We start from the raw sequence: 26,898 nt of genomic DNA, 5'->3' as shown, positions 1-26,898 counted from the left end.
TCGTAATTGCAAACGTAAACGGAAGAATGAGTTAGAGAAGGATAGACATATTGTTTGTCCTTCTACATCTCATTATTCCGGTTGCGGTTACGATTCCGTTTACGTTTCTATTCTGCTCAGGCCTTATTGTAGAACCTCCATTATATAGAAGCGCATGCGTAGTTGGATGACGGTCGTTGGCAGCTTTAACCTGCACAATCGTGATCCATCCCTGATCAGATTAAGATCTCCACTATATACATTGTGGTTTGGTTTGTTAAAATGTCAACAATCTCGTAGACCGTATGTCAATAAATTGCGGTACGGTTGTAAAAGAGAGACATCAGTCACAAATAATTTCACGAAAAATTGTTACTTAAAAGAGTGTTTAGAAAATTACTTTAACATCTATTTAAACACCGACGTTTTCTAAAAATTACTTTCTTGCGATACTTGTAAGTATGTGTATAGATTATTTACACTAATTTAATATAGAACTGTGTTTAGAAAGATTAACAAGTGACATCAGCATTTTTATTGAATAATTAATAGAAACAAGAAGTAAAATAAATTGTCAGACAAAAATCACTTATGGTTGTTAATTTATATGATAAAGTTATTTCTTATCAATGTTATTGCATGGCAATGTATTGATATTTCCACGTTTGTCAAAATAACAATGCTTTTTATAGAAACAATTAATGATTTTAATTTGACAAATTTTAAATAATAATCTTATTTTATTGGAATTTATACAGAGTCGTTTCTAAAAAGTGACTAATTCAGTTTTTTTTTGTTTTTGAAAATGAACGTGCGTAATTTTCGGTAATTAAAAATGTTTTTCTATTTAAAATTTTTAGGTGAAAAAACATTTTTAAAATTATCTGAATTAAAAATGTTTTCTTTATTTTTTAATGTCCAATATATCTAATAAATTCTTTGGATTGTTCACTATAATTTTTGTTAAATATTTCAAACAAATTTTGATAAATTGTTCTGCAAATTTTAAGTCTCATAATTTTTTTTATATAAAAATACTTAATAAATATAGCAGTGGAAAAAAATACAGTAAACAGCGACTGAAGAGGTTGACGAATAAAAGTCAAGGATACGTTGCTATGGCAATTTAGAAAACGGAGAGTTCACTTTTCTTTCACTTATATATTTATATTCATCCGAAAAGTCAATAAAATATATCCTTATCAGTCATTTTATATGTATTATAATTGGTATCTTCATGCGAGTAAAAAAACTAAAAAAATTTTTTAAATATGATTCTCAACACCGTCCAGCTTCTCGCCGTCATGAGAATCACGCAACTTGAAAACTTCTGAGGCAAAGGGATATTCTTTCATAAACAATTTTTAGCTTACTCAAGCTTCGAATCGACTTTAAGGCGCAAAAAAGTCGTTTCAGTTGATATACATTCAAAAAAAGTCGATTTTTTTATTTTAATTAAAATTAATTAGTTAATAAATTAAATATTTCGCTTTAAGGGGGGAGCCTCATATGTAAACGACCTGTTTGTCAAAAGAATTTATTACAAAAAACTAAAAATATTTATTTTTCTACTATCATTACAAATGACACCATTCTTCACAAATTGTATTAGCTCAGAAATAAAGTTACAGGCAATTATATGCGTGGGCTCTCGGTACATATTGCGCGCATCACTTTGATGAATTCTTTGGAGCCTTTAGGTTTTTCTTTCGGACTTAGGATTTTGAGAAATAGTAAATAAATTTTTTTAAGGAGGAAAAAAATAATTGCAAAAAAATTTAATTTTACATAAGACAATACCTTACATAACTGTTATTAAATATTAAATTCAAATATTAATTCCTGAATAAAAATAATTCTATAAGAATATTATAAAGAAAATTTATTTCGAATACTTTAGAATCCAACTAAGACAAATTTTCAAAACTTTAATTAAGGAAACTTTAATTACTTTAGGAGGCCTAAAAGTAGAATTTTTTTAAGAAAGAAAAATATAACTTAGACCTTCCAGCTTTTTGCGTTGTTTTTGTATATATTTGAAGTATTTGTAAAAAATTTTTTGCTAAAAATTATTCAAATAAATTATTGACGGTACTTTTTTGTAATATTTATTATTTTTAGTATTAGTATAGAAATGTGTAACAAATTACTAAGTTTTTTTTTAAAAATATCTAAAAGTATTACATTTACCTCTATATTTTTTTTTGAAAAAATTACTAAATCTTATAGTAAAACAGTAAGACCATCATTTGTAACCAAAAAATTGTAAAAGTTTCTTATCATCTGTTAAAAACGAGTGCAGTATTTGAAAGAAAACTACAGTAAATTCAGAAAGACCGTCTAAGGAAAATTACTACAGTTATCTAACTAATGAAAAATACAATATTTTTAAAGAAGGAAGATTATAAAAATGTAAAGAATTCCTTAGACAAATTCCAGAGTCTTAAGGGCAGGTTAAAGTCGATGCGATTTTCCCATTAAAGCTCTGTATAAAAATTGCATCGACTTTGACCTACCGTTAATGGTGGTTCCTTGTAAGGCAGCGCCATCTACATCCAAACTAAAATTTCATCAAATTTTCAACAGTACTTAGTCGAAAACAAAAAAATGAAATACTTTGTTCTTTAGTATAATTGATTATTGTCAAGAAATACACCAGCCAAAAATTTTGTTTAGTTAAAATAATGAAAAAAAATAAATGACAATAAATTAAATATTTGCATTTTTCTACGAAAACTGTTTTAAGATATTTTCTCGAAAATAATAAACAAGAACACAATTTTCCGAAATTTTAGTTTTGTTATAGATCAATATGACCATTGTATGTAAATCAGTAACATTTCACTGATTTTTAGTCAAATTGATTCTCCAGTGAAATGTCACTAATTGTCAGTGAAAACCACTGATTCAAATAGCTAGAATTTAGCGACTGATTTGAGACCAGTGACTTTTTCACTGATTCCTATTTAGAGAGTAGAAAACTTTTCATTGTCATAGCAAAAAAATTAGCTATGATTACTTATTTTGATAGATCCCATAGCAAACATCAGGTAGCATCTTTAAGCATTTCTTTTTTTTCCGTGAATAGAAAAGAAAACTTCCCTCTCGATCATTTCTCACAAACTAAAGAAATAATCACAGGCCGACAAAATTTCAACAACTTCATGTTGACTAAAATATGATAACCGATTCTTATAGTATTTTTGCGGCTGATATCGAATTGCGTGCGCTTGGTTGAATTGCGTACCAAGGGATGGCAGGTATAGGTTGAATTGCGTGCCATGGGTAACCCTAATATAGTCGAATTGCGTGCGGTGGTCGTTGTCCTATATATATATCATTTTACGTTACACATTTCCCTTCGCACTCTACAAGCCAACGCAAAATAGATTCTCAGTTTGCGTTTTGCAAGGCTATTTTGCGTTAGCCTTATCCAGCAGGGTTTCTACAAATCATGGAAAACATGGAAATTCAATTTAGATCATGGAATTATAGAAATCTTATGGAATTTTTTCAATTCCATGATCTGAGACTCGAATTTACACGTTCGTTGAAAATTATACCCATTTTCAGTATTTTAATGCGTCATAATTTATATTTATAGTGAGTTTTAAAGTATCATGAAAATTTTATCATTTATTACCTGGAAATCATGGAAAAATCATGAAATTTCGCGAAGAGAAATTTGTAGAAACCCTGTCTAGGCTTAGGACTGGCAGCAGTAATGCAATAATCCTTTGTCATTTGTTAAATAAATAAATGAATAAAAGCAGCAATAGCGCCTTGCGCCTAGCTTCGAAGGCGATTTGGGTGGAAACGGCACGCAATTCAAACACAGAGAGAGATGAATCCGGACGCAATTCGAGCTAAAAAGGATCATACCTGAAAAATCGCACGCAATTCGAAATCACCGATTTTTGCCGTAGAGTGCGAATCTGACCTTGAAAATATCCAATTGGCTTTAGTTTTAGATCGTTTAATGTTTTCGATTTAAAAAAGCAGTGTTTTAACTATTGCCTTGAAGACGATATGTGTTCGAAAATATCTTTTGCACTAAAGCAAGATTTACTATCACTTCCTAATAATGCTTGCTACTGACAATTAATAAGATTCTATTGACAAGACATTTATTTATTTATACATCGAATTATAGATTAATAATCTAGGATCGTATTCTACAGATAGTAAACTAATTTTTAAAGCAAAAAAAAATTGTAAAAATTTTTTTTACACGAGTTTCCCCCCTTAAATAAGATATTGAATCTATTAGAATTTTTTCTCATAATTAAAAAAAGTCAAATTGATTTGAAAAAATAAAAGAGAAATTAAATTAAATGAAAATTTTTTTAATATCTATTATAAATAATGTTACGAATACCAAAAACTCATTAACATTTAGCGTTAAAAAATGAATTTTTTTTTTGTCAACAGCTGTTTTGAACACAAGATATTAAAATATGGACAGGCCAATAGCAGCGGATGTAGTAATAATAACAGGCAACTCTCATCCCGAATTAGCTAATTTAATTGCTGAGTAAGTTTTATTTTGATAATAATAAATTTCACTTTATTTTAGTTAATACTATATTTGTTTTTATTCTAAATGCCGCTTAATAATGATCTGCTTTAAAATTGACGGGTTTTAAGTACAGTAAATACCATTCAATCCGGTTTGAAATTTGCTTATGCCACTGTGTTTAAAAAATTGTGTCTAATTTCAATTTTTGGGTGTCTATATTAATCCGGGCAATTTTCGGGAATTTGCAAATAGATCCGGTAACTTTTCTAAAGACACAGAAAATTTTAATCTAGAAATATTGCAGAAAAAATTTGAAATTTACACAAGATCATCATTTGTATATTTAATATGCCAGTTTCAAGAATATAGTACTAGTTATATTTGAGTATTGGTAGATAACGTATAACCGAATGGAACTTAGCGAGTATCAAAAAGTGGTTCACAATACTGTGGACGTCGTTTGGCCTCCTTATACTACTCCATGAATACTGTGTCAGATATATTTAAATTAATCCGTGCAGAAAGTATGACCTGGGCCTTGGATGACACTTGCTAGTTAGCCATGATTCTGGCGTGGGCCTGGGATGGAAAACTGGTATGGGACAATCACGAAGTAAGAATAAGAAAATTTTACTCTATGCGTAAATTGCAGGACCAATGTCCCCATTCGCTATATAACAGCATTCCAGAAAATTCGAATAGGCCGAGGTGGCGTTACATGCGGGAAAATTTTCAAACGTCAATTTAACGTGTATTTCAGTTTATTCTGGAGTGTGCTTTTATTTACTGGTATTTTCATCAGTTTAATTTTGTTAACATTGATACTTATATATCGTATTGTCGTTTTTGAACAAACTGTTTTAGGGGTTAAATATTTATTATTTTAATTCATTTATTATATGGGGGTGGTAACGATTCTACGCAATTAAACTCTACACAAATGAATTCTACACAGGAAAACCCTATGCAATACATTTAGGCAAGTGGTATTAATTCTACATAAATAAACTCTACACGAAAAAATTCTACACTTTATAATTAGATAAATTTAATTTAATAGGGTAGGTGTACCAATTGTCGATGATTTTAGACAACATGTGACTTTGATATTTTTTTTCTCAGGAGTAAATGTACTTAAAAATTTGAATTTTGTGCAGTTGGACGAAGAAATTAATAATGATTAATATTCCTATTTATTTTTCTAAAATAAATTATAGTGTTAGAGAAAAATTGTTTTTAAATGTAAATTGAGCAAAATCACCATTTGTCGATGGTCGTGTACCAATTTCTCGATGCTCGGTTCCAATTCTCGATGGTATTGAATTTTTTTAACATATAACCTGACAATTAGTGAATTAACTTTTACCAGTATTTACAAAATCAAATAAATATTTATTTTTTAAATAAAAATATTATGAAACATTGGCATGAAACAATTTTACTTATTTAACTGTAAGTTTATAGTTTATACAAAAAATAACTAACCTATAAAAAACAAAAACTTAACCAATTTTATTTTGCATTTTTTTTTCGTTTGAAGCATCGACAAATGGTACATCAGCTAAAAAACTGAATTTCGAGTCAATACCTCGAAAAATGGACCTGAGATAAAATATGGAACCAGATACCGATGATTTGATTTAAAAAATATAAAAAATTTATTTTAACAAATATATTTATATAAAAACTTAAAACAGTTCTTCTACAATGCTATAGTAATAATTTAATACGAAAAAAGTAATTAGAAATACATTTAATTTGTATTTTTAAAATTCAACTCTCATCAACTTGAAGTATTAAGAAAATATCGAATCGAGTAAATTTGACAGCAGTGAATTATAATTAAAAAAAAAAAATTATTATAGTGCCATCGATATGAAATTTAATGGGGTAAATATGTAATTGGAAATATAAGGTTAATTTACAAATTATTTTGGTTATTAAATTTTCTACAATATACTATTTGTCGGAAAAAGAAAATTACGAGGGGGAATTTACTCAGGTAGTCAAGTGTACACTCTTCCTGTAATACTTGTGTAATAACGTGTAATAATGCGTTATTACGGTGCTGTAATAACGCAAAAAAATCTGTAATATCTCTGTAATAATGTGTAATACTCTGTAATAACGTGTAATAACTTAGTAATAAGGGTAATATGAGGTGTAATACCGGTAGTCAAGTGTACACGTTTTTAACTAGTAAATTCCCCCTCGGAAAATTACGACCATCGACAATTGGTGCACCATCGATAACTGGTACACTTACCCTATAATTTATTTAATTCATCGCAGTTAAATCCTACACAAATTAATTTTACGCATTAGTAGCTATTATTATTTCTGTTTTAATTAAATTTTAACATTACGTCGTTAAATTGAACACCAGAAAACTCTACGCAAATAAACACATTTTGATTCAATAAATTATTTTAAAATTCTACGCAATTAAATTCTACACAATTGAATTCTTCACATTAGAATTTATTTTAATATTAATTTTTAGGTGTGATTTCTTAATATACAATATTAAATGTACGATTTAACTGACAGAATTAACAATTGTACAGTTTAAATATGGGAAAGTGAAATCGCCTCAATTTTTAGAATATTTTATTCTTTTTTTCGTGTAGAGTTTATTTATGTAGAATTAATACCACTTGCCTAAATGTATTGTATCGAGTTTTCCTGTGTAGAGTGTGCTGTGTAGAATTCATTTGTATAGAGTTTAATTGCGTAGATTTGCTACCTCGTTTGTGTAAACCAATATGAATAACGAGATACGTATACGGTTTAAATATACTGGTACCAAGTTAATAAACGGTCATTTGACCTAGTGACAATTTATTAAATCTAATAATGAGTTATAAGTGTCATTTATAAAATTTCATCATTAAAAATATGTAATTTATAATAACTAACGTCAAAAAACAAATAAAAACGAAAATTATAAAAAAAATTTGTTGATATAATTTCTAAAGAACCAAAAATAAAAAGAAGAACAGGGAAGAAAAAACAAAATAACTGATGAACGTTAAATAAATTTATTCACAAAAGAAATATTGAAAAAATAATGATGGATTTCAAAATAGTCCGAGAATATTGAAGTATTTTGTAATTATAAAAATTAGGTTTAATTTCCTCTTGTAAAGCATCAATTATCGCAAGGCAATGTAACATAGTCTATGCGAGTCACATGAATATCCTGTAAATTAAATTAGTTAAAATTTTCATTTCAAATAATTTTAATAAATATAACATTTTATAGCAAAATTTTAATTTTTGTAAATTTTATTAAAAGAATTTCTTATTAAACGAACGTTTACTAAACAGAATATGACTTGTTGAAAAACTGGCAAAAGGCATAATTTATCATTTTATATTGGTTATGTCACAACAACAAAAAAGTGTCTGAACCGAGTAATTTCGGGGCATGCCAAACTTGTAAAAAAACTGACAAGGGCCTTTACAAAGCTAGCTTTTATTTGAATTTGAGTAAATAGGGCAATTTCTGCACGGCAAAACAAACTCGGAAAAAATGTAGTTTAAATTCCGGGAAATCCGCGAGAATCTGAAAATAATAATTCGCTAGACGCCTTGCAATTTTTAATACATGAATTTTAATCTCTATTTTTGATTAAACTTTGTTAATTTGTATTTATACACGGAGAGAAAAATAAAGCGTTTGTAGCATGAAAGTTCTACCTTTAAACGCATGGGACATCAGCATACTACAAAATTAACATAGAGGGCTCCCATACTACAAAAGCTTGATTTTTCTCTCCGTGTATTAAAGTATTTTTATTTTTTTTTCTTAAGTCGTTTAGGAGTGAAAACTGGGGGTTGTGCAGTCTATTATAAAACAAATCGGGAGACCATGGTTGAGATTGGCGATTCTGTCAGAGGCAAGGATATATATATTATACAAACTGGAACAAAAGATGTTAACAACAATATTATGGAGTTACTTATCATGGCTTATGCGTGTAAAACATCATCAGCAAAAAACATTGTTGGTGTAATTCCATATTTACCATATTCCAAGCAATGTAAAATGCGTAAACGCGGTTGCATTGTGTCAAAATTACTAGCAAAAATGATGTGTAAAAGTGGATTAACTCATGTGATAACCATGGATTTACATCAAAAGGAAATTCAAGGATTTTTCGATTGCCCAGTTGATAACTTAAGAGCTAGTCCTTTCTTGTTACAATATATTCAAGAATCGGTGAGTTATAAACATTTATATTTCGCTTCGCACGCCAACCCCATATTTAAATTTACCAAAAATATTAAATATAATTTTGATTAAATTTATATTTAATAAATTGTTTAAATTTGAACAGCAGAAATTTATATTTATTTATATTTTAATATGAACATAAACTATACCATTAGAATGCTTATCAAAATCCGCATCCAACTAGCCTTATATGAACTATTTTGGATAAACGGGTGTTTAATTAATAATTAAAAATAAAAATTATTTAAATAATAATTAATAACATTTAAGGAAATGAAAATAAACCGTCAATTCTTTTTTTATTTGGAAGATCATCTAATTCTGTGCTAAAAAAAGATTATTAAGTATTACTAAGAATCAAAAATTAATTATAAAATGTTATTTAGAAAAATACTATGCCGCGTAGGTAGGCAGCCCCCTCCAACTTGTGTCGTCGGGTGCGGAAACCTCAATTTTCAATAATCATCTGTTAATAATTTAGATTTGTTAAAAATGTTTTTTTACATTGGTTTTATTTAACACAGAAATAATACATATTTTACTAATATTTCCGTTGAACAAATAATTTTGCTTTTGATAAAAGAAATATAGAAAAAATTTAAAGAAAAGAAAATAAGAGTGCTGACACCTACCTGCTAAAAAGCGCGACTCTATTGATTTTATCGACAAATGTTGACAATCAAATGCAATATATTGAAATTAATAAAAACGTAAAAATTTTATAATTATTCAACAATAATCATCTTAAAATGCATAAAACTTATTGATTTTAATAATTATATTATCAAATTCATCATTTTTATACATTTTAGATAAATTTTCAATTTCGATCTCGTGCTCCACGAATACTCCGCCAATTTCGTGGAGCATTCGCGTTTGAGGTTATGCCTGTCTCAACTCCTTCAAAACTTTGGTTTTTGACATGTCCTTCATTTTTGAGGTTATGTTCATTTTAATCTATGATTCTGTCGTTTAACCTTGAGTATTGATGTTATCTTAATTTTTAACCTATGTTTGTGATATATGTAGAAAGAACAATCTCTGAAATTTTCGAGACAAATTCTGAACGGTACGCGAGTTTGAATGCTTTGCGTGTTGAATGGTAGAGTACATCGAGTTCCCGCGTAGCGTCGAAATTCTCGCCTAGCGTTCATTGGAGAAAAATTCTGACCGGTACGCGAGTTTGAATGCTTCGTGAGTTGAATGGTAGGCGAGTACTGTGACCTCCCGCGTAGCGTCGAAATTCTCACCTTCATTTAATTTATTTATTATTTAATTGTAAAACTAATAATTATATAATAATAAAATGCTTGGTCTGTCCTTCTTTCCTAATTTGAAGTTGGTCTTTACTGATTTCACGTATTTTTTGAATTGTAATGTTATGACGTATCAAAGGGTGCATGAATTTTCCATAAAAATCATTCATTAGAATTTTTATTTTAAAGTATTTTATTCCAAATAATTATTTTTTAGACGAATTTTCAATTTTTAAATTAAACTTTGACAGATTTTCTTATTAAACGAATTTTTACATAACAACATTTTTAACTATCGTATTTCTGTTTGGCAGAATTTTTATTTTATAGTCATTTAATTTACATGACTTTTTATTTAAAAGAATTTTCATTTAACATAATTCTCATTCAATCAAATTTTATGTGATTAGAATTTTTAAATGAGAGGAATTCCAATTTTTAAGTCGCCGAATTTTCATTTGTTCGAAATTACAAATGGCCGAACAAACAATCGACAAAAAGATTTTGGCGCAATTTTTTAAATTAATCAATCACGATTTTCTTGATAATTTCTAATTGGACAATTTTAAAAAATTGCGCCAAAATCTATCTGTCGATTGTTTGTTCGGACATTTGTAATTTCAAACAAATGAAAATTTGGCGACTTAAAATTCTGTGAATGGAAATTTCTGTTATTTAAAAATATGAATAACATAAAATTCGATTGAATGAGAATTCTGTTATATTAAAATTGGATTAAATTAAAATTCTTTTAAATAAAAACAGCTCTAGAAAAGAGGCTGTTGGTTTTAATTGCTCCAGTAGGCTTAATAGCACTCTCAACTTGTATTTCAGATTTTTCTCACTCCTACTCTGAGAATCTATTGGTATTATTAAATTGCGCTAATGTTTGGTTGCATCCAAAGAACTTAAACAAAATAAAATAAAAGGCAGAATCTTAAATAAGAAAATAAAAAGTAAGGAAATACGAGGTTTGCTTTTCGGTTTCAACCACACATAGTATAAATTTGAAAAAAGTCTAAAATTACGGTTTCACCTTACGCCATTAGTATTTAAGAAATCCCTAGTTAGTTTACGGTTCAAGTCTGGACCTAACTTTATTTATTTCACATATTTTGTATCTGATGAAAATTCAAATTTATCTTCAATTTCATGTAAAACGTAATGATTGTTTTTAGATACCTGACTATCGTGACTCGGTCATCGTAGCAAGAAATCCAGGTAGCGCGAAAAAGGCAACCAGTTATGCAGAGCGCTTAAGACTTGGAATTGCCGTTATACACGGTGAGCAAAGAGAAGCAGACACTGACATGAATGACGGACGTAACTCTCCGCCTGCTTCATTATCTTTAAGAACAATGGAAGTTGGTGTGGGAGTTCCAATTCACCCTGCTAAAGAAAAGCCGCCCATAAATGTTGTTGGAGATGTTAGTGGAAAGATCGCAATTATGGTAGTAAGTAATGTTTTTAGATATTCATAATAACGATTAAATCAGGTCTATTTCCTCTTAATGTATTTTAACCCTAGAAAGCATATCTGCGGTAAAAAACTACTCCAGAAAAAATTCAAATTTCAGTATTTTTTGCAGATTTTATGTTTTTTGTTGTGGTTTTTGTAATTTTTTGACAATATTTTCGATCCTATCAAAAAACAAAAAACGCTATCTTCTTCCTTATAAAAAATGAAGAAAATTATATATAATAAAGTTATTTTGCCTAAAATATGAACATTTTAGCAACAAAACAATTTTGGGGTGGTTTTCTACCCCAGATATGCTTCTACGTATGAGCCAGCTATGTTGTACTGTCTAGGCTTAAGAAATAAAAGGGAAATTGTTTTTTTATTATTAAAGTTTTACAATATTTCTCATTTATTAAGAAGGGATTTATTATAAGTAAATCAAAAAAAATTTTCAGGAAGATATGGTAGACGATGTACAATCCTTTGTTGCTGCTGCAGAAGTTCTTAAAGAACGTGGAGCCTATAAAATTTATATTTTAGCCACTCATGGTTTACTCAGTTCTGATGCTCCTAGGCTTATTGAAGAGTCACTAATCGATGAGGTTTGTAGAAACTTATAAAATCATTACATTTTTATTCATCCATTTGATAGAACTTTCATATATGTTCACGTGTATCCTCGAATATATGAAAGTTTTACCAAATGGAAATTTGACATGTTAGCAGTTCTATCAAATGACATTTCGGACAAGGGAAAATTCGGTCAAATGGAGTTTCGGTGAAATATAAATTCTCTCACTTAAAAATTCTGTTAATTAAAATTTATGTTAAATGAAAATTATAACTCTGTTAAATGGAAATGGGAAATATTTTTGCACCCCGTAACATTAATTTCACAAATTTTAATAATTGAAATTTGGTTTAAAGTATTATCAAAAATATTAACTTTTAAATAAACATAACATCATTTTTTCAGGTTGTTGTAACCAATACAATACCTCATGAACTACAAAAAATGCAATGTCACAAAATAAAAACTGTAGACATTAGTATTTTACTAGCGGAGGCAATTCGTCGAATACACAATAAAGAGTCTATGTCTTATCTTTTTAAAAATGTTACCATGGAGGATTAAACTTTTTGTCATTATATTTAAATAAAAAGAATTTACTGTTGTATCATTTGTAAGCACATTACACTTTCAATTCTCTTTTCAAAAAAAAATGTTACCTTGAAAAATTAAGCTGTTTGTGATTATATTTTAAAATCAAAACTTGTTAATGACGATAATGCTGATTTTTCTTTTTATTACCATCCGTAAACTGTGTAAATATTTTTTAAAAAAATGTTACTTTTTTGCATATGTGTCTTTGTCTGTTAAAAATAACACGAAGAAACCTTTGTGTCATCTACTCGATTGAGACCGGTGCGTCAGTGCCTTATAGTGACAAAAAAATTTAGGTTATGTTTGTGATTTTTAGATTGAAAATACACAAAGAGGATCAACTCTTAATACAAACCACTGATGTTTATGTATTTATGAGATCCAAAATATTTAATAGAAACTGATTTTGATTTTACATATTTACAAATGAACATTTAATCAAGCTCAAAATATCATTAGACATAAACTAAAACTTTTTGCTTTTAAGGTCACTTTTCTCGTGGAGCGTCACATAAAACATATTTTCAAAATTTTAAATAAAAGATGTTTATTTAAGTCATCAATTTCGCTTAAAAGGAGGTTTTATGTGTCGCTGTTTACGAATCTAACATTAAATTCTTAATCAGACATCCACAAAATCCCTAAATAATAAGTTTCCAGCGAAAGGGATAAATTTTTAAAAAATCTTCCGCCATAAAAGTGAAAAATGATTTTTTGGACCTTAAGTCCCTTTTATTTTAGCAAACCAAGGCACATATTGTTAAAAACTAGAAAATATAGTTATTTATTTTCGTCTCAAGTGGAGATGGAGCCAAAATACAAATAAAAGAATATATATGTTTTAATTGAGTTTATTTGGTTGTGACTTTATAACCTGTCTGACCCTTATATAGGGTACAAATCCTTAAACCTTCGGGTTAGCGCAATAACATACCTATTCAGAAAAAAAGTAAGAACATACAAATTCATAAGTTAACCTTTTTTGTCAAATTTTAAATAAATTCGACGCCTCCCATCCATATAATCGGAACTCGGAGCTGAGTTCAATATGAACATAGTTAATTTTCAGAAGAATAAAATCGTATCTCAACGATCAATTCTATATAATCGTATCCCAAAACTCAACGTAATTATTATAATTATTATTTAAGTTTTCATAAAATAAAAATAAAGCTTAAATAATAATTATAATAATTACGTTGAGTTTTGTGATACGATTATATAGAATGAAATTTTGAGATACGATTATATAGAATTGATCGTTGAGATACGATTTTATTCTTCTGAAACTTAACTACGTTCATATTGAACTGAGCTCCGAGTTACGATTATATAGTTCTGACATTTGAGTTACGATTATATGGACGGGAGGCGTCGAATTGTTGAATATAATATGAAAGTGGTAGGGATTTAAGTTTTTGACGTTTTTTGAAAGATTTTTCAATGACAAAAAAATGTTAAGCCTCTTTTCCTTAAAATAATCCTTATTTCTTAAGTTTTACCAATTTGGGAAAATAAAGAAAAAAATTGGTCAAGTGCGAGTTACACTCGCTTACCTAGGGTTCCGTTAACGATTATTTAAATGTTTATATATGTTTAAAAAAAATAATTTTCCTATAAATTTCTTTCAATTTGCTTGTAAATATGTACATATATAATGGTTTCAAAATTGTTAAAGTTAAGATAAAAAGGAATTTTGATTTTTTTTCAGAAATTTTGAGTTTTTGTATCGAAGCAATATTTAAGTCAATTTCAAATGAGACATATAATATTTTTCACAATACATTTTTCGTGAAATGTACACGTGAAATTAAATGTGTCCCAAGTATAAGCTTCTTAGCTCCAAAACTGTAAAAGTTAAGACGGGGGGACACGCTTTTTTCAGAAATTTTATGTTTTTCGAATATAACTATGTATATGCAATTCAATTCCAATCGGGTTCGCTATAATTTTCGTTTAATCTACTCGCGAAAATACGTATGTACGCCAAGTTTGAGCTCAATCGGTTCACTGCTATAAAGATTATACTAGTGATTTTTGGATAGAAAATACATAAATAGGTTCATTGCTTCCCACACAGCACCGAAAATTCCCCGAAGATTCATTGAAGGTTTAAACGTTAACTTGGGAGTATTGAATCGCCGCGGGTTCCGAAAAAAATTGTTTAAATTTTAAAATATTATTTTCGCGTTAAATATTTACTAACATGCGGACATTTTAACTCATTTTGACTCCCAAGTTAACGTTTAATCCTTCAATGAATTTTCGGTGCTGTGTGGGTTAATACAAACGACTGATGTTTAAGTCTTCATTAAATTCAAAATATTCAATAGAAATTATTTTGATGTTACATAATTATAAAAATGAACGTCCATTTTCTCGTGGAGTGTCATAACTCGTTCTCCGGTCGGTTTGCTCGCTCAAAGGCGAGTTCAAAAAGTAAAGAAAATTAGAATTCAAAATTTTGTTTTTGAAAATTACCACCTTATGGAAAATAAAAAGGCGCATCTTTTTTTTCTTTAACATTTTTTAGTACGACAAATATTTTAGATTATAAAAACGAAAAACAGAAATTTTTATTTACAAATTTAATTAAGATTTTTAAACACAAATCAACAATTCGACAATTTTAAACGGATTTATTTGGAACTTAGTTGTATACACGCATTAAAGTCTTCTGAATGCTGCAATATAATGAAAAATCAAAAAATTATTTTTTATTATTTTTTTAATGTAAATAAGGACCTGTCGCAAATCACGTTTTATTACTTTCAGCAACAAAAAGTCTGCGGGTTTGTCCTCCTGCTACACACACAGGCAATTGCTTCATGCATAAAATTTAATAAATAATTATTTATTTTATATTTTATTATTATATTTATTACTTTTATTAATAAAAAAGAGGCAATTGATAAAAGGTAATATTTTTATTAAAAAATATTAGTCTAATTAAAGTTATTTAATACAATAATTTAAAAACCTAATTTATATATATAAAACTTTTTTTTTGTTTTCATATATATTTTCAAGTATTTTGAATTAAATTTTTACATTCTTAATAAAATTAGAAGTTTTAAAATACTTGATAATATATATTATTATAAAAGTTGTCATATTTGTATATACATAATATATAATACATGTATATGAACTTAAAAAAAGTAGAATTTGATTAATCTGTTTTTGCTTGACTCTTAGTAGGCGAGTCAAAATATGTTCTGTAAATAAATGAACCTAGAGCCACATGCAAAACCAATATAGCAACACCAGCAGCATATACATTACTTGCTATACTGTTTACCCCCAAGAGGCCTGTAAAAAAATAATTTAATTTAAACTTTAGAGCAATGATGGATTTGTATTTGTATTATTTTTGTTATATGTATAAGACGTTAAAATTGTAATTTTTTAATTCGATTTATTCAACCCTCCAATTTGACTGGGTTTTTTTCCATTAATTAAATGTTTCAGAATCTATTGAAAATTAAACATTAAAAAATATGTAAATATATGACAATTATCACTTAATTAAAGTAAAAAAATTGAGAAATTCGATAAATCAGTGAAACTATCTTCGAATTGCCATTCCAAAAGCTTCAAGTGATTTATTTCTAGTTTCCTTTATTTTTTTTGTGTAAAAAAATGTTGAAAAAAATTGTGCAGAAAATAATATTTCTAAAACAATTAAGTTAAATTAAATAATATTTAAATTATAATATGAATTTTAATATTTTAATATTAAAACGTCTTTAAAAATTATTGCCTATATCGAAATTACTTAATTATAAACATAATTATTTTAAATCATACGTACTATTGAATATCAATACTTTGCTCGTGAAGAAACATATTATTGGTAATGCAATAATAAATAGACAATATGAAAGCACAGTTTTAAAAACCTGTGCTTCTGGAATTTCCTGAAAAAAATTTATAGAGTTTAAATGTTTTACATCTTATGGAAGTAACCTAATCAATAAATGATTCCCAGTTTTACTTGATAATTTAAAAATTAAATTCTATATATTTAAAATAAATCAATTAATTCAAATAAAAGTACCTACTTTCAATTTTTGTTAGATGATTAATGAAATATTAATTTTAATAAATATTACAATTATATTAAAAATTTATCAAACGAAGGAAAATAGGTGTGGATTTTGTAAGTTTTAATGTCGCTTGACATCATGCTATTAATTTTAACTTCAAATATTGAAAAAATTATAGAATAACTTGAATTTTGTAGAAATGTTTGTTATTTAATTAACAAAAACTCGACCTGCACTTTTTTACAGATTAAATAACTTTTAAACTATTAAAGATGCCATTCTGCAAATAGGTATACAAAATCTACAAAATTTAAGATATATTTTAAAATATTTTAAAAATGGTGTAAGTCTATGAAACATTGATTTTGGAAAAATTAGTTTTTCAATTTTTAAAGTTAAAATTAATATCACGATGTCAAACGACATTAAATCTACTATAAAATCCACATCTATTTTCTTTTATTTAATGGATTTTTAATAAAATTGTAATATTTAAAAGTAAAATGGATTACTATAAATAATACAAAATCAAAGAATTCTTTTCATTTAATAAAAAAAATAAAGTAATGCATATTTCCTTTTTTCCATATAAAAATTGAAAAAAATTATTCCAAATTTTTTATTGAAAATATTACGTGGAGTACCCCATAAATAATAATTTCGTTGTCCATTTTTTTTAAAAAGAAATAATAATTGAGTAACTTTTGAAAAAATGTCCAACATTTTTCTATATTTTATAATTTTATAAACTTCAAATAAAACATAGATTTTATTATTTCTAAGCTTTTGTTAATGATCTTCGAAAATTATAACAAAAACTTTCTGAAAAAAGAAATATGAATTTTTAAGAAAAAAAAAATTTATTTATACAATTTGCATAGGATAAAAATTTTCTGTCACATTTCTTCTACAGAATTTATTCAAATCATTTTAAAAAAATCTAAAGTTTTCTTCAAATAGAACTCAGTGTGCAAAAAACCATGTTCGTTCCAGAAACGTTCTTAAAACATTTTTAGAACATTGAAATCGAATGATTTTTTAAAAATTCTGTAGAAGCGATGTGACAGAAAATTTTTATCCTATGCAAATTGTATAAATAAATAAATTTTTTATATTTAAAATTTTTTTCTTTAAAATTGATATTTCCTCTTTCAGAAAGTACAATTAATAATATTATTTTAATTATTTAAATTTTTTCTGGAGGTCTGCATTTCCGTGGATAAACGTCCTTAAAGGTTATGATTTCGTTTCAGCTATCCAAGAGAGGAAGTTATTAGAAATATTCAATAAAAAGCCGAAGGGTACTCAAATAGTATGCTTCCAATTTTTAATTTAAAAAAAGTGCTCTTCTACTTTTTTAACGATGTTTTATTTGAATAAAAAAAAGCCATTGATTTATAAAAATTGTATTATCTATTTGTGTAATCAATAAGACTTATTTTAATATTACAAATATGTTTGAAAAACTATTCACTTCATTTATATCTCTCACTTTAAATACTAACTTTTACTTCTGTCATATTTCCAAATAACGTCCTTAAATTAAATACAAATTCTTTGTCAAAATTTATTGTTATGAAAAGTATTTAAAATGCCTGCACTTTCCTTACACTCAACAATAAACGTAGTACACTCGTGATCATTGATGCCTTCCCTCTATTTGTCCTTGTCTTACACATGTATTGCCATGACAACATGTGAGTTAGAAAAGGAGACAAAAGTGTAGTAGACATAAGGCCAACGCACAGTAGCTTCGTGAAAGTCGTTCGCGAACGAGATGCATGAAATAGAAAAGGATACAAATATATATCTGTCCTTTTCTAACTCATGTTTCACGTTCATGCTGATTCTACACTCACCGAAAACTGAGCGAGCGGTCCGCTTTTCAGTGACGCTTCCCATATTTAAGGCTGCAGTCCCATGGCAGCGTTTTGCGTTGCGTTTTGTCACTAGACCATGAGTGTAAAAGAGATGCAGATATATGTTTGCTATGTTTACACTCAGGGTCTAGTGACAAAACGCAACGCAAAATGCTGCCATGGGACTGCAGCCGAACTATAATTATCTATATATATAAAAAACGTAACGCATATGCGGACCGCTCGCACAGTTTTCGGTGAGTGTAGAATCAGCATGACACCTCTACATTGTTACTTACGTCATGCCTCATTCTGTTGCCTATGCTGTGGGAATTGAAATATTATTATTTTGCTTTTCATCATAATGTCCAAGGAACCAGATGTCAATAATGTTTTTGAAAATTTGCTAATGACAGAAAATTTAGCTGCAGAAAGCAATTACGAAGAAGGGTATAAAAAGGGTAAAAATAATTTATTGCAAGGTTATCACCTTGGTTATCACAAAACAAGTTCAGTGGCTACACAGTTGGGATTTTTTAAAGGTGAACTAATGAAAAGTCACAGTCAATCAACACTTTTAAAAGTTGATCTCCAAAAAGAAAACTTACTTTCAAATATAAATAATTTCTCAGTCTATAATAACAGCTCAACTGAAATTATTAAATCTTTTGAGAATATAAAATTCAACTTTAATAAATTTTGTTCCATGACAAAAAGTAATTTAGCATCTTTTGAAGAGGATAAACTTAATTTTTGAATTTGTATAAGTATTTTTTTGGCAAAATGACTTACAAAGAACATTTTACAAATGTACTTGATTTAATGGAAAGATATGACAATCTTATAAACTGTCATTTAGTCGATTTTCTAACCGAAAATCTATGGAACAAGTTTATATCTTTACCAATGAAATTAGAATTTGAAAAAATTGCAGCAGAGGATCCAAAAACTGATTGGTGGGTTACTGAATTGAGTTCAGAATTGAACAATTTCAAAAATATAACTCAATCCTTAAACTTGAACAACTGTCCTGAAGTAATAAATTATCGAGATTTAACATCATTGCTATCAAAAAGTGTAAATTCCAAAAATATTTCCTCAAAACATGAATCTTTTTTCATGAAGAACAAAAAGTGGCATGAAATTGATATGTTCTCAAAAACGATTGCCCACTTTATGAAGACCGATTTTGATTTAATCATAGACGCCGGATCTGGCAAAGCATATTTATCACAGTATTTATCTGAAATCTATGGTATTCCTTCATTGGCAATTGAATCATCAACATCACATTATAACAGTGCATTGCAGCGAAAGAATTTAATACATCAGAAATATGGTTTATCTTTTCCTAAAGTAAGTTTATTGCTATATTTATTTATATTTCTATCCAAATAGCAAAAGGGCAAATTTGAGGAACTCTACGATTCAAGGGAAGGGGACGATGAAATTTCAAATAATCGAAACTAATGTTGTTAAGGGGTGTTCATTTTTTTATAGCATTACTAGCAAAGTTAAACCCGCCAAATTGAGTATTTAATTGTTTGTTATAAAGAAATTAAAGATTAATATTATCAATAATAATTTAATTTATTAGAATATTATTACATATTAAATGATAATAATGGAAATTATATGTTTACAGGCCTCGGATTATACGACTTTTTCCGACTTTTTTCAAAAATACCACTTTTATCGACTTATTTTAATAAAATGAGACATTATTCTTTACATTTGAAAAAAATCTAAATAAAATACATTTTTTTTAGTATAAAATGTAGATCTTCTTCAGATCTTCTTCAATTCAATTATTTAACAAATTTTCAACTAAAACGATTCTTCACTAAATTAATTATTTTTAATAATTTTAATGAAATACATCACAAATTCAATTATATCAAAATTATTTTTCAATTAAAATTTTTATGAAATTTAACAATTGTTTATAATTTAAAGAAAATATATCACAATAAAATTGAATTATTTTTTTAAAAATTTCAATTCAAAATAAACTAAAATTCAATTATTACCCGAAATTTTAATTCAAAATCAATTAAAAATCCAATAATTATCCAAAATTTTCAATTTAAAATGAAATAAAATTCAATTATTTTCTAAAATTTCTATTCAAAATTAATTATCTAAATTTTCAATCAAAAATGAACTTAAATTAAATTATTATCCAAAATTTCAATTAAAATTCAATTATTTCCCAAAATTTTCAATTCAAAATGAACTGAAATTCAATTATTTTCCAAATTTAAAATCGAATAAAATTTAATTATTCTCAAAAATTTGAATTCAAAATTAATTGAATTTTCAATAATTTGAATTTAAGAGCATCTAAAATTTAATTATTTCTAAAATTTTCCATCGAAAAATTTTTTTTTGAAATTTGATAATTTCAATTATAACTGTAAGGAAATTCAATTATTTTTAACTATTTTAATAATATTCTTTGAAAATTCAACTATGTGAAACCATTTTTCAATTAAAAATGATTTTCAAATTATTGTATTTTGTCCGCATTTTCTAATAAATTTTTAGTGAAATCATCTAAAATTTTAATTACAAAACACTTAAAGTTTCAATTAATTTCAAAAATCTCAATTTTAAATCTTTGAAAATTCAATTAAATTTAAAAAATGTTTTCCAAAACTTGTTTGATAAATTATTTTTAGTTCTGTAAAATTTAATAATTGTTTGAAAATTAACAATATCTTTTGAAATTTAATTATTTCTAAAAATTTCAACTTTAACCCTTCGAAAAGGATTATTATTAAAAAAAAAATTTTTATTTAAAAATCTAAAATATTTCTGTTAAAATAAAAAACAAATCCACTTTTTTTGAAATATAAATCGACTAAAACGACTTTTTGTGTCTTTATGTTGATTCGAGGCCTGTGTTTTTATAATTAATATTTAATAGGTATTCGTTGGCCCCTGGTACCTTAAAAATTAATTTTTAAAAATAATTTTTTTTCAAATTACTATCTTGTATACGAATACAACTTTAAAAAAATTTCGTTTTTGGAAACACAATTATACAACTTCGGCAAAAATGAGAAAAAGAATTGTCAAAATTTGACACGTCATAAGATTACTATTCAAAAAAACACGTGAAATCAGAAAAGGCCAACTTCAAGTTAGGACAGAAGGACAGACATACATACATTATATTATTATTTAATTTGGGATCCAAAAAGTAATGTGAATTATTAAAATTAAAAAAAATTTTATTTAACCATTTAACCATTTTTTCAAATTTAAAACTTAAATAACAAAAAATATGTCCAGTTTTTTTAAATTTTGTCATTAACATTTTTTGTTCAGGAGGTCAAAATCTACAAAATTACGAAGTTTCAAGAAATTTCATCGGACCCCAATTTCCCATGTACTTATGCGATATATATGTCCAAAAAGAATTTTTGCAATTTCTTTAATACTTTTCTTTACAATGAAAGTTTTAAAACATGTCTTCTTTGTCAATTGTAAACCAGAAAGTCCCCTTAAAAAATTTTAATTGTTTTTTAATTTCTCATAGTATATTACAGTTTTAAATACTCAATATTGTCAGAAAAAAAATTCACAACTTTAAACAGCATTAATTTCAAAAAGTTGAAAGAACCCTGCACCGCATACAAATTGGAATTTAAAAATAATTTCTGATACACTACCGTCGGGAATTATGCGACCTCTATTTTTTCAATAACTATAAAACGATTTAAATCTAAAAACTATGAAAACTAAAATTTTTTCCTTTTTATTTTCTAAAAACTAATGAAATTTTGAAAAAAAAGACACCTTGAAAATAAGAATACGTTCAGTTTTCAATTAGATATCTAAGAAAAACCCAATTTTCAGGGTTTTTCTATTTTTTTAAATTTCTCTGGCAAAAAATTAATATTTTTTAACGTTCTTGGGCTGATTGGTATGGTATTTTGTTATACAATTCAAATTATTTAAAACAATTCCTGTGCACGTTCTTCCTTAGCATATTTTTAAAAAGGGAGTAACTAGGATTTTCTGAAATATTGCATTTGCATTTGATTTCTTTAGAAATTGTAAAAAAGTAGGGGAGAGTGACAAACAGTGGGACAGTTTTTTTTCAAAGACATATTAATATGTCAATTTTATATATTTTTGAAGACTTTTTGGTATTACCATAAAGTTTGAACTCTTTTCTACACAATGCACATATTATATTGTGATTAAATAAAAAAATTTCAAGTTTTTCAAACTTGATACATTTTTCTTGTTTTGAAGGTTTGTGTTAAACAGTGGGACACATATTATTAACTACCGAATAATTATTTCAATAATAATATTCTGCTTCAATCTTTGCAAATATATATATTTTGCATTAAATAACTTTAACAAATGTTGCAAAACACTCATAATTTAATAATATTTTATATTTTATAATTTGGAGAAAAATTTGAATAGTCGTTCTCTTATCGAGTGTTACTTTTTAAATGTTGTCTAACAATAATTGTAATAATTATTAATTATAAATTTTGAATTTTTTATTGTTTTTTAGCATAAAAAAATCACATTTTTAGTCGCTGTGTAAGTATAAATGCGCATGCGTATAGCTGACACAACTTATAATCAGTGTTGCCAAAATCCACGTTTCATAAACTTAAATTTTTGCCTGTCCCAGTGTTTAATGTAAAATGTTTTAAATTATTGGATATTATACTTAAAAACATGAGTAAACGAAGTAACAATTACACTTTTTTTTAAAACTGTCCTATCTATACAAAAAAAAATCAGCATTGTATTTTAAGAAAAAATTTACTCTGGAACGTCAAAAACAGTTTTTTTTTTAATTTTCTTTGTAAATAATGAATCAATGTGGCTAAAATTTTTGGAGATGGACATGGTTTACATTTAAATTTTGGTCGAGTTTCTTTAAGTAGTTTTTCAGAAAATTAAAGTGTCCTACTGTTTAAACTGTCCCACTGTTTGTCACTCTCCCCTATAGCTTTTTTCAAAAGATTTATATTATTTCAAAAAAAAAATAAAGAATCTAAATATGGGCATTCAAACATTTTATATACATATCTGAAAAAAATCAAAAAGTTTTGAAGAAAAATAAATGTATTTAATAACACTTGATGAAAAATCATATTGTTTTCTAATAATAATAAAAACTTATAAGATATATTTCAGAAATATTTTAATATGTTTAAATTGTCTTTGATTTAAAAATTATAAGCTTGCCGCAAGCTCACTGCAATTAAATGTACTATCTGAGTAATATTTTTTCGGAAATATGAAAAGTTTTAAACATCTAACATTAATTTTTATTCCGTAGGTTTGTTATATAAATGAAATTATTAATGAAGTGACAGATTATTCAAGTTTGATTGACGACCATTTTCTTGATGGAAATGATAGAAACAATGCGATCTTGGTTGGCTTGCATACTTGTGGAAATTTAACTCATTCTATTTGTAAATCGTTTATTTATTCAAAAGATACAAAATGCCTGTGTATTGTTCCATGTTGTTATCATTTAATTACAAATTCATTTACGAAGAAACCAAATTTTTCCAGAAATGCAAGGATGCTTGCTCAACAATCATTGGAAAGAATAAACAGTAAAACTGAACCGATGTCTCAAAAGTTATTTTATCGAACAATTTTGCAAGTTCTTCTTCGTTCTTTAGGTTTGATTTTTAAAAATAAAGTAGACGTAAAATTCCACGAGATTCATTTTTTAAGAAAAATTTTTTTTTCGTAAGATACCTAAAATGTAGATTTTCTTATACTTTATACTAATAAACAGAATGTTATTCAAGTTTCATGTAACTTGGTGAATGTGCTCTGAAAAGTGGTCTCGTGGAATTACAGAGAGGTTTTATTTTAAATGAGTAAGAAATTTCATTATTTAATATTTTTCCTAATAATTTTCTACTTCCACAGGAATCAATGATATCAAAGTTGGCCGTGGTGGTCCTTCAAGTGATTTTCCCAATTATGCAAAGTGGGCTTTAATTAAAGTCGGCGTACCTATAGAAAAGGTATTTATTTATGCTTTCTATTGTCATTTTTTAAAAACTTTTGCCCTAGTTTTTTATGACTTTATTAATATATATGTTTCAATAGATATTGATTTAAGCCATATTTTTCCAGTAAACAATAATGCATGGGGGATCAATAAAAGAAATACGAGATCCTAAAATTTTATAAAAAACAAAACTATAATCTTTTATTGTGGGAAAATAATAAACGCTACTTTTCACAGCTACCATTTCTTTTTAATCACATATTTTGTTTCGCCTTTAGTACATTCTACAATAATAAAATTGTTCACTTCCAGATACCATCAAGAGAATGCTTGGAACAAATGTATTGTACTTATGTTGCTGATCAATGGAAATTTGAAATTTTCAACATGTTAAGAATGTATTTAGCTCCCGTTGTAGAAGCAGCGATTATTTTGGATATGGCAACATTTTTAAACCAAAGTAGCGGTTTTTTGAAACCAAAAATTATTCAGCTGTTTGATCCTGCAGTATCACCTAGAAATTATGCCATTATAGCAACAAAATGAATAAATTAAAAGTGTTTTAAAGATTTTCCCTTTTAAAATTTTGTAATTTTTTCAAAATAAAAGCATAAAATTCATAAATTTGCTGTACTTACTTTTACCTTTGACCTACTGTTTATTTTTGATTAAATTTATCTTAAAGGGACAATACATAGTAACGCACTGAAGTGCAATTGTATTTATGTGATTTTTTTTAAAGTTACCATTGGCTCTTTCTAAAATCTTTACCGCAGTTTAAACTACCGGTCAGAATTATGAGACCACCCAGTTTTTGATTATGAAAAACAATATTTCATAAAAGTTTGAATTACTTCTGAAGAAATAAACTGTTTTTAATGTTCTTAGGTTTATTTTACAGAAAATATATTGAAATTTTGAAATTCTTTTTTTGCGGCCACACCTTTTGTCCTAAAGGGTTAAAATTTGGTACATGTATGTATTTTCACGTGTAGATAACAGGAAAAATGTAGCGAACATGAATCGGATCAATTTACATAGCTTTGTCAAGGAAAAATAAAAAATTTCGAAAAAAATGCTTTAATCTCCCTAGAGTACTTTACCGATTTTATTTTATTTTATGTTTAATAACAGGATTGCTACACTTTCTGGAAACCTGGAAAAGTCAGTGAATTTTATTTGGTATATGGAAAAACAAATTAAATCATAAAATTCATTGAGGTCATGTGATTGTTGTGATTTCACATGAAAATATTCTCCGCAGGTTTTTTAGCAAAAGACTTGATAGATTGAGCTAAAATTTTGTGACAATGACTAAAATCGTATTGTCGACATATTGAATTTTCTTCAAATATGCAATTTTTTAAAAATAAACTTCTTGATAGAAAATTAATATTCTGATACATAACGATGATTCTTTATACTATTTTTGATTTCTCCACAAAATTTCAGCTCAATTTACCAAATATTTTACGAGAATTCGTGATATCGAAATATTATATAATTACTTAAGAAATATTTAAAAATAATTGCAAAAATCGAAAATTTCCTCATGTCAATGAGAATTTAAAAACTTAATAAGAATTTAATTTTCATTTTTTAAAAATATACAAAAATAGGTATTTGTAATAAACTGCACTTATTACAACGATCGAATATTCTAAATTAAGTTAATTAAATATTCCTATGAAAGAAATAATATGAGTTGTAAAAAAAAGTTCAAATTTTAATTAATTTATTGTTAATAACGAAAAACTATTAAAAAAAACTGGTAAATTAATTTTTAAAAAATATGTATTATAGTAATAAACTTTACTGTATTTTAATCAATTTTGTATTTAATAACTATTTTTATGTAAACCATACTTTTGTGGAGTATGGAAAAATATCATACTGAGTCCTGAAAAAGTCATGGAATTTTGTTCGAGAGAAATCGTAGCAACCCTAAATAAATGTAATTATTATTTCTCTCTTTGTTTTATTTTTTATGTTGTTATTGTAAACAAATTTGTTACGTTATTTTTAATTTATAAATTTGTATTTTAATTTCGTTTTTAATTTTTATTTATGTCAAATAGACTACCTGAAGAAAAAATCCGTGGATTTTGAAAAGTTAGAGTATCTTTAAAGAATTGTTTTCCGAATGACTTTGTTTTTATTTGTTCATTATTATATTTTCTCGGACGTTAAAGACAGACATTAAATTATTTTTGAGATAAATTAATAAATAATGGCTTAAAATACTCATAAGTATTTCAAAATTAAGAAAAAAAGAAAAATCCATTTTTTGAAAATGTCACGCAGGTGTAATTAAAAAAATATATTATGATGGTTAAAAAAGAATAAACCTGTC

General features: G+C 26.6%; 4 protein-coding genes across 4 annotated transcripts; 3 read left to right on the top strand and 1 right to left on the bottom strand.

The window, feature by feature from the left end:
* The first annotated feature begins 193 nt into the window (after window positions 1-193).
* Window positions 194-13,470, top strand: LOC127287950 (phosphoribosyl pyrophosphate synthase-associated protein 2). The gene is made up of 6 exons (XM_051315109.1): window positions 194-434; window positions 4,411-4,513; window positions 8,315-8,723; window positions 11,173-11,448; window positions 11,912-12,058; window positions 12,433-13,470. The coding sequence occupies exons 2-6, from the start codon at window positions 4,437-4,439 to the stop codon at window positions 12,589-12,591; spliced, it is 1,068 nt and encodes a 355-aa protein (XP_051171066.1). The 5' UTR covers window positions 194-434; window positions 4,411-4,436; the 3' UTR covers window positions 12,592-13,470.
* A 2,063-nt stretch (window positions 13,471-15,533) lies between these two features.
* Window positions 15,534-18,334, bottom strand: LOC127287960 (vacuolar ATPase assembly integral membrane protein VMA21 homolog). The gene is made up of 3 exons (XM_051315120.1): window positions 18,176-18,334; window positions 16,436-16,541; window positions 15,534-15,933 (listed from the first exon to the last, which is right to left on the bottom strand). The coding sequence occupies exons 1-3, from the start codon at window positions 18,188-18,190 to the stop codon at window positions 15,794-15,796; spliced, it is 261 nt and encodes an 86-aa protein (XP_051171077.1). The 5' UTR covers window positions 18,191-18,334; the 3' UTR covers window positions 15,534-15,793.
* A 459-nt stretch (window positions 18,335-18,793) lies between these two features.
* On the top strand, window positions 18,794-19,286 carry LOC127287957 (uncharacterized). The gene has a single exon (XM_051315117.1). It carries the CDS (start codon window positions 18,894-18,896, stop codon window positions 19,284-19,286), a length of 393 nt encoding a protein of 130 aa, XP_051171074.1. The 5' UTR covers window positions 18,794-18,893.
* Window positions 19,287-19,312: 26 nt separating this feature from the next.
* Window positions 19,313-25,169, top strand: LOC127287945 (probable methyltransferase-like protein 25). The gene is made up of 4 exons (XM_051315102.1): window positions 19,313-19,885; window positions 23,850-24,204; window positions 24,461-24,558; window positions 24,858-25,169. Exons 1-4 carry the CDS (start codon window positions 19,313-19,315, stop codon window positions 25,089-25,091), a joined length of 1,260 nt encoding a protein of 419 aa, XP_051171059.1. The 3' UTR covers window positions 25,092-25,169.
* The last annotated feature ends 1,729 nt before the right edge of the window (window positions 25,170-26,898 follow it).

The sequence above is a fragment of the Leptopilina boulardi genome, unplaced genomic scaffold (assembly GCF_019393585.1).
Source record: "Leptopilina boulardi isolate dan_hultmark-lab unplaced genomic scaffold, ZJU_Lbou_2.1 LbouV2_377, whole genome shotgun sequence".
NCBI lineage: Eukaryota > Metazoa > Arthropoda > Insecta > Hymenoptera > Figitidae > Leptopilina > Leptopilina boulardi.
The sequence above is the reverse complement of the archived record's forward strand: the minus strand, read 5'-3'. Positions and strand labels throughout refer to the sequence as shown.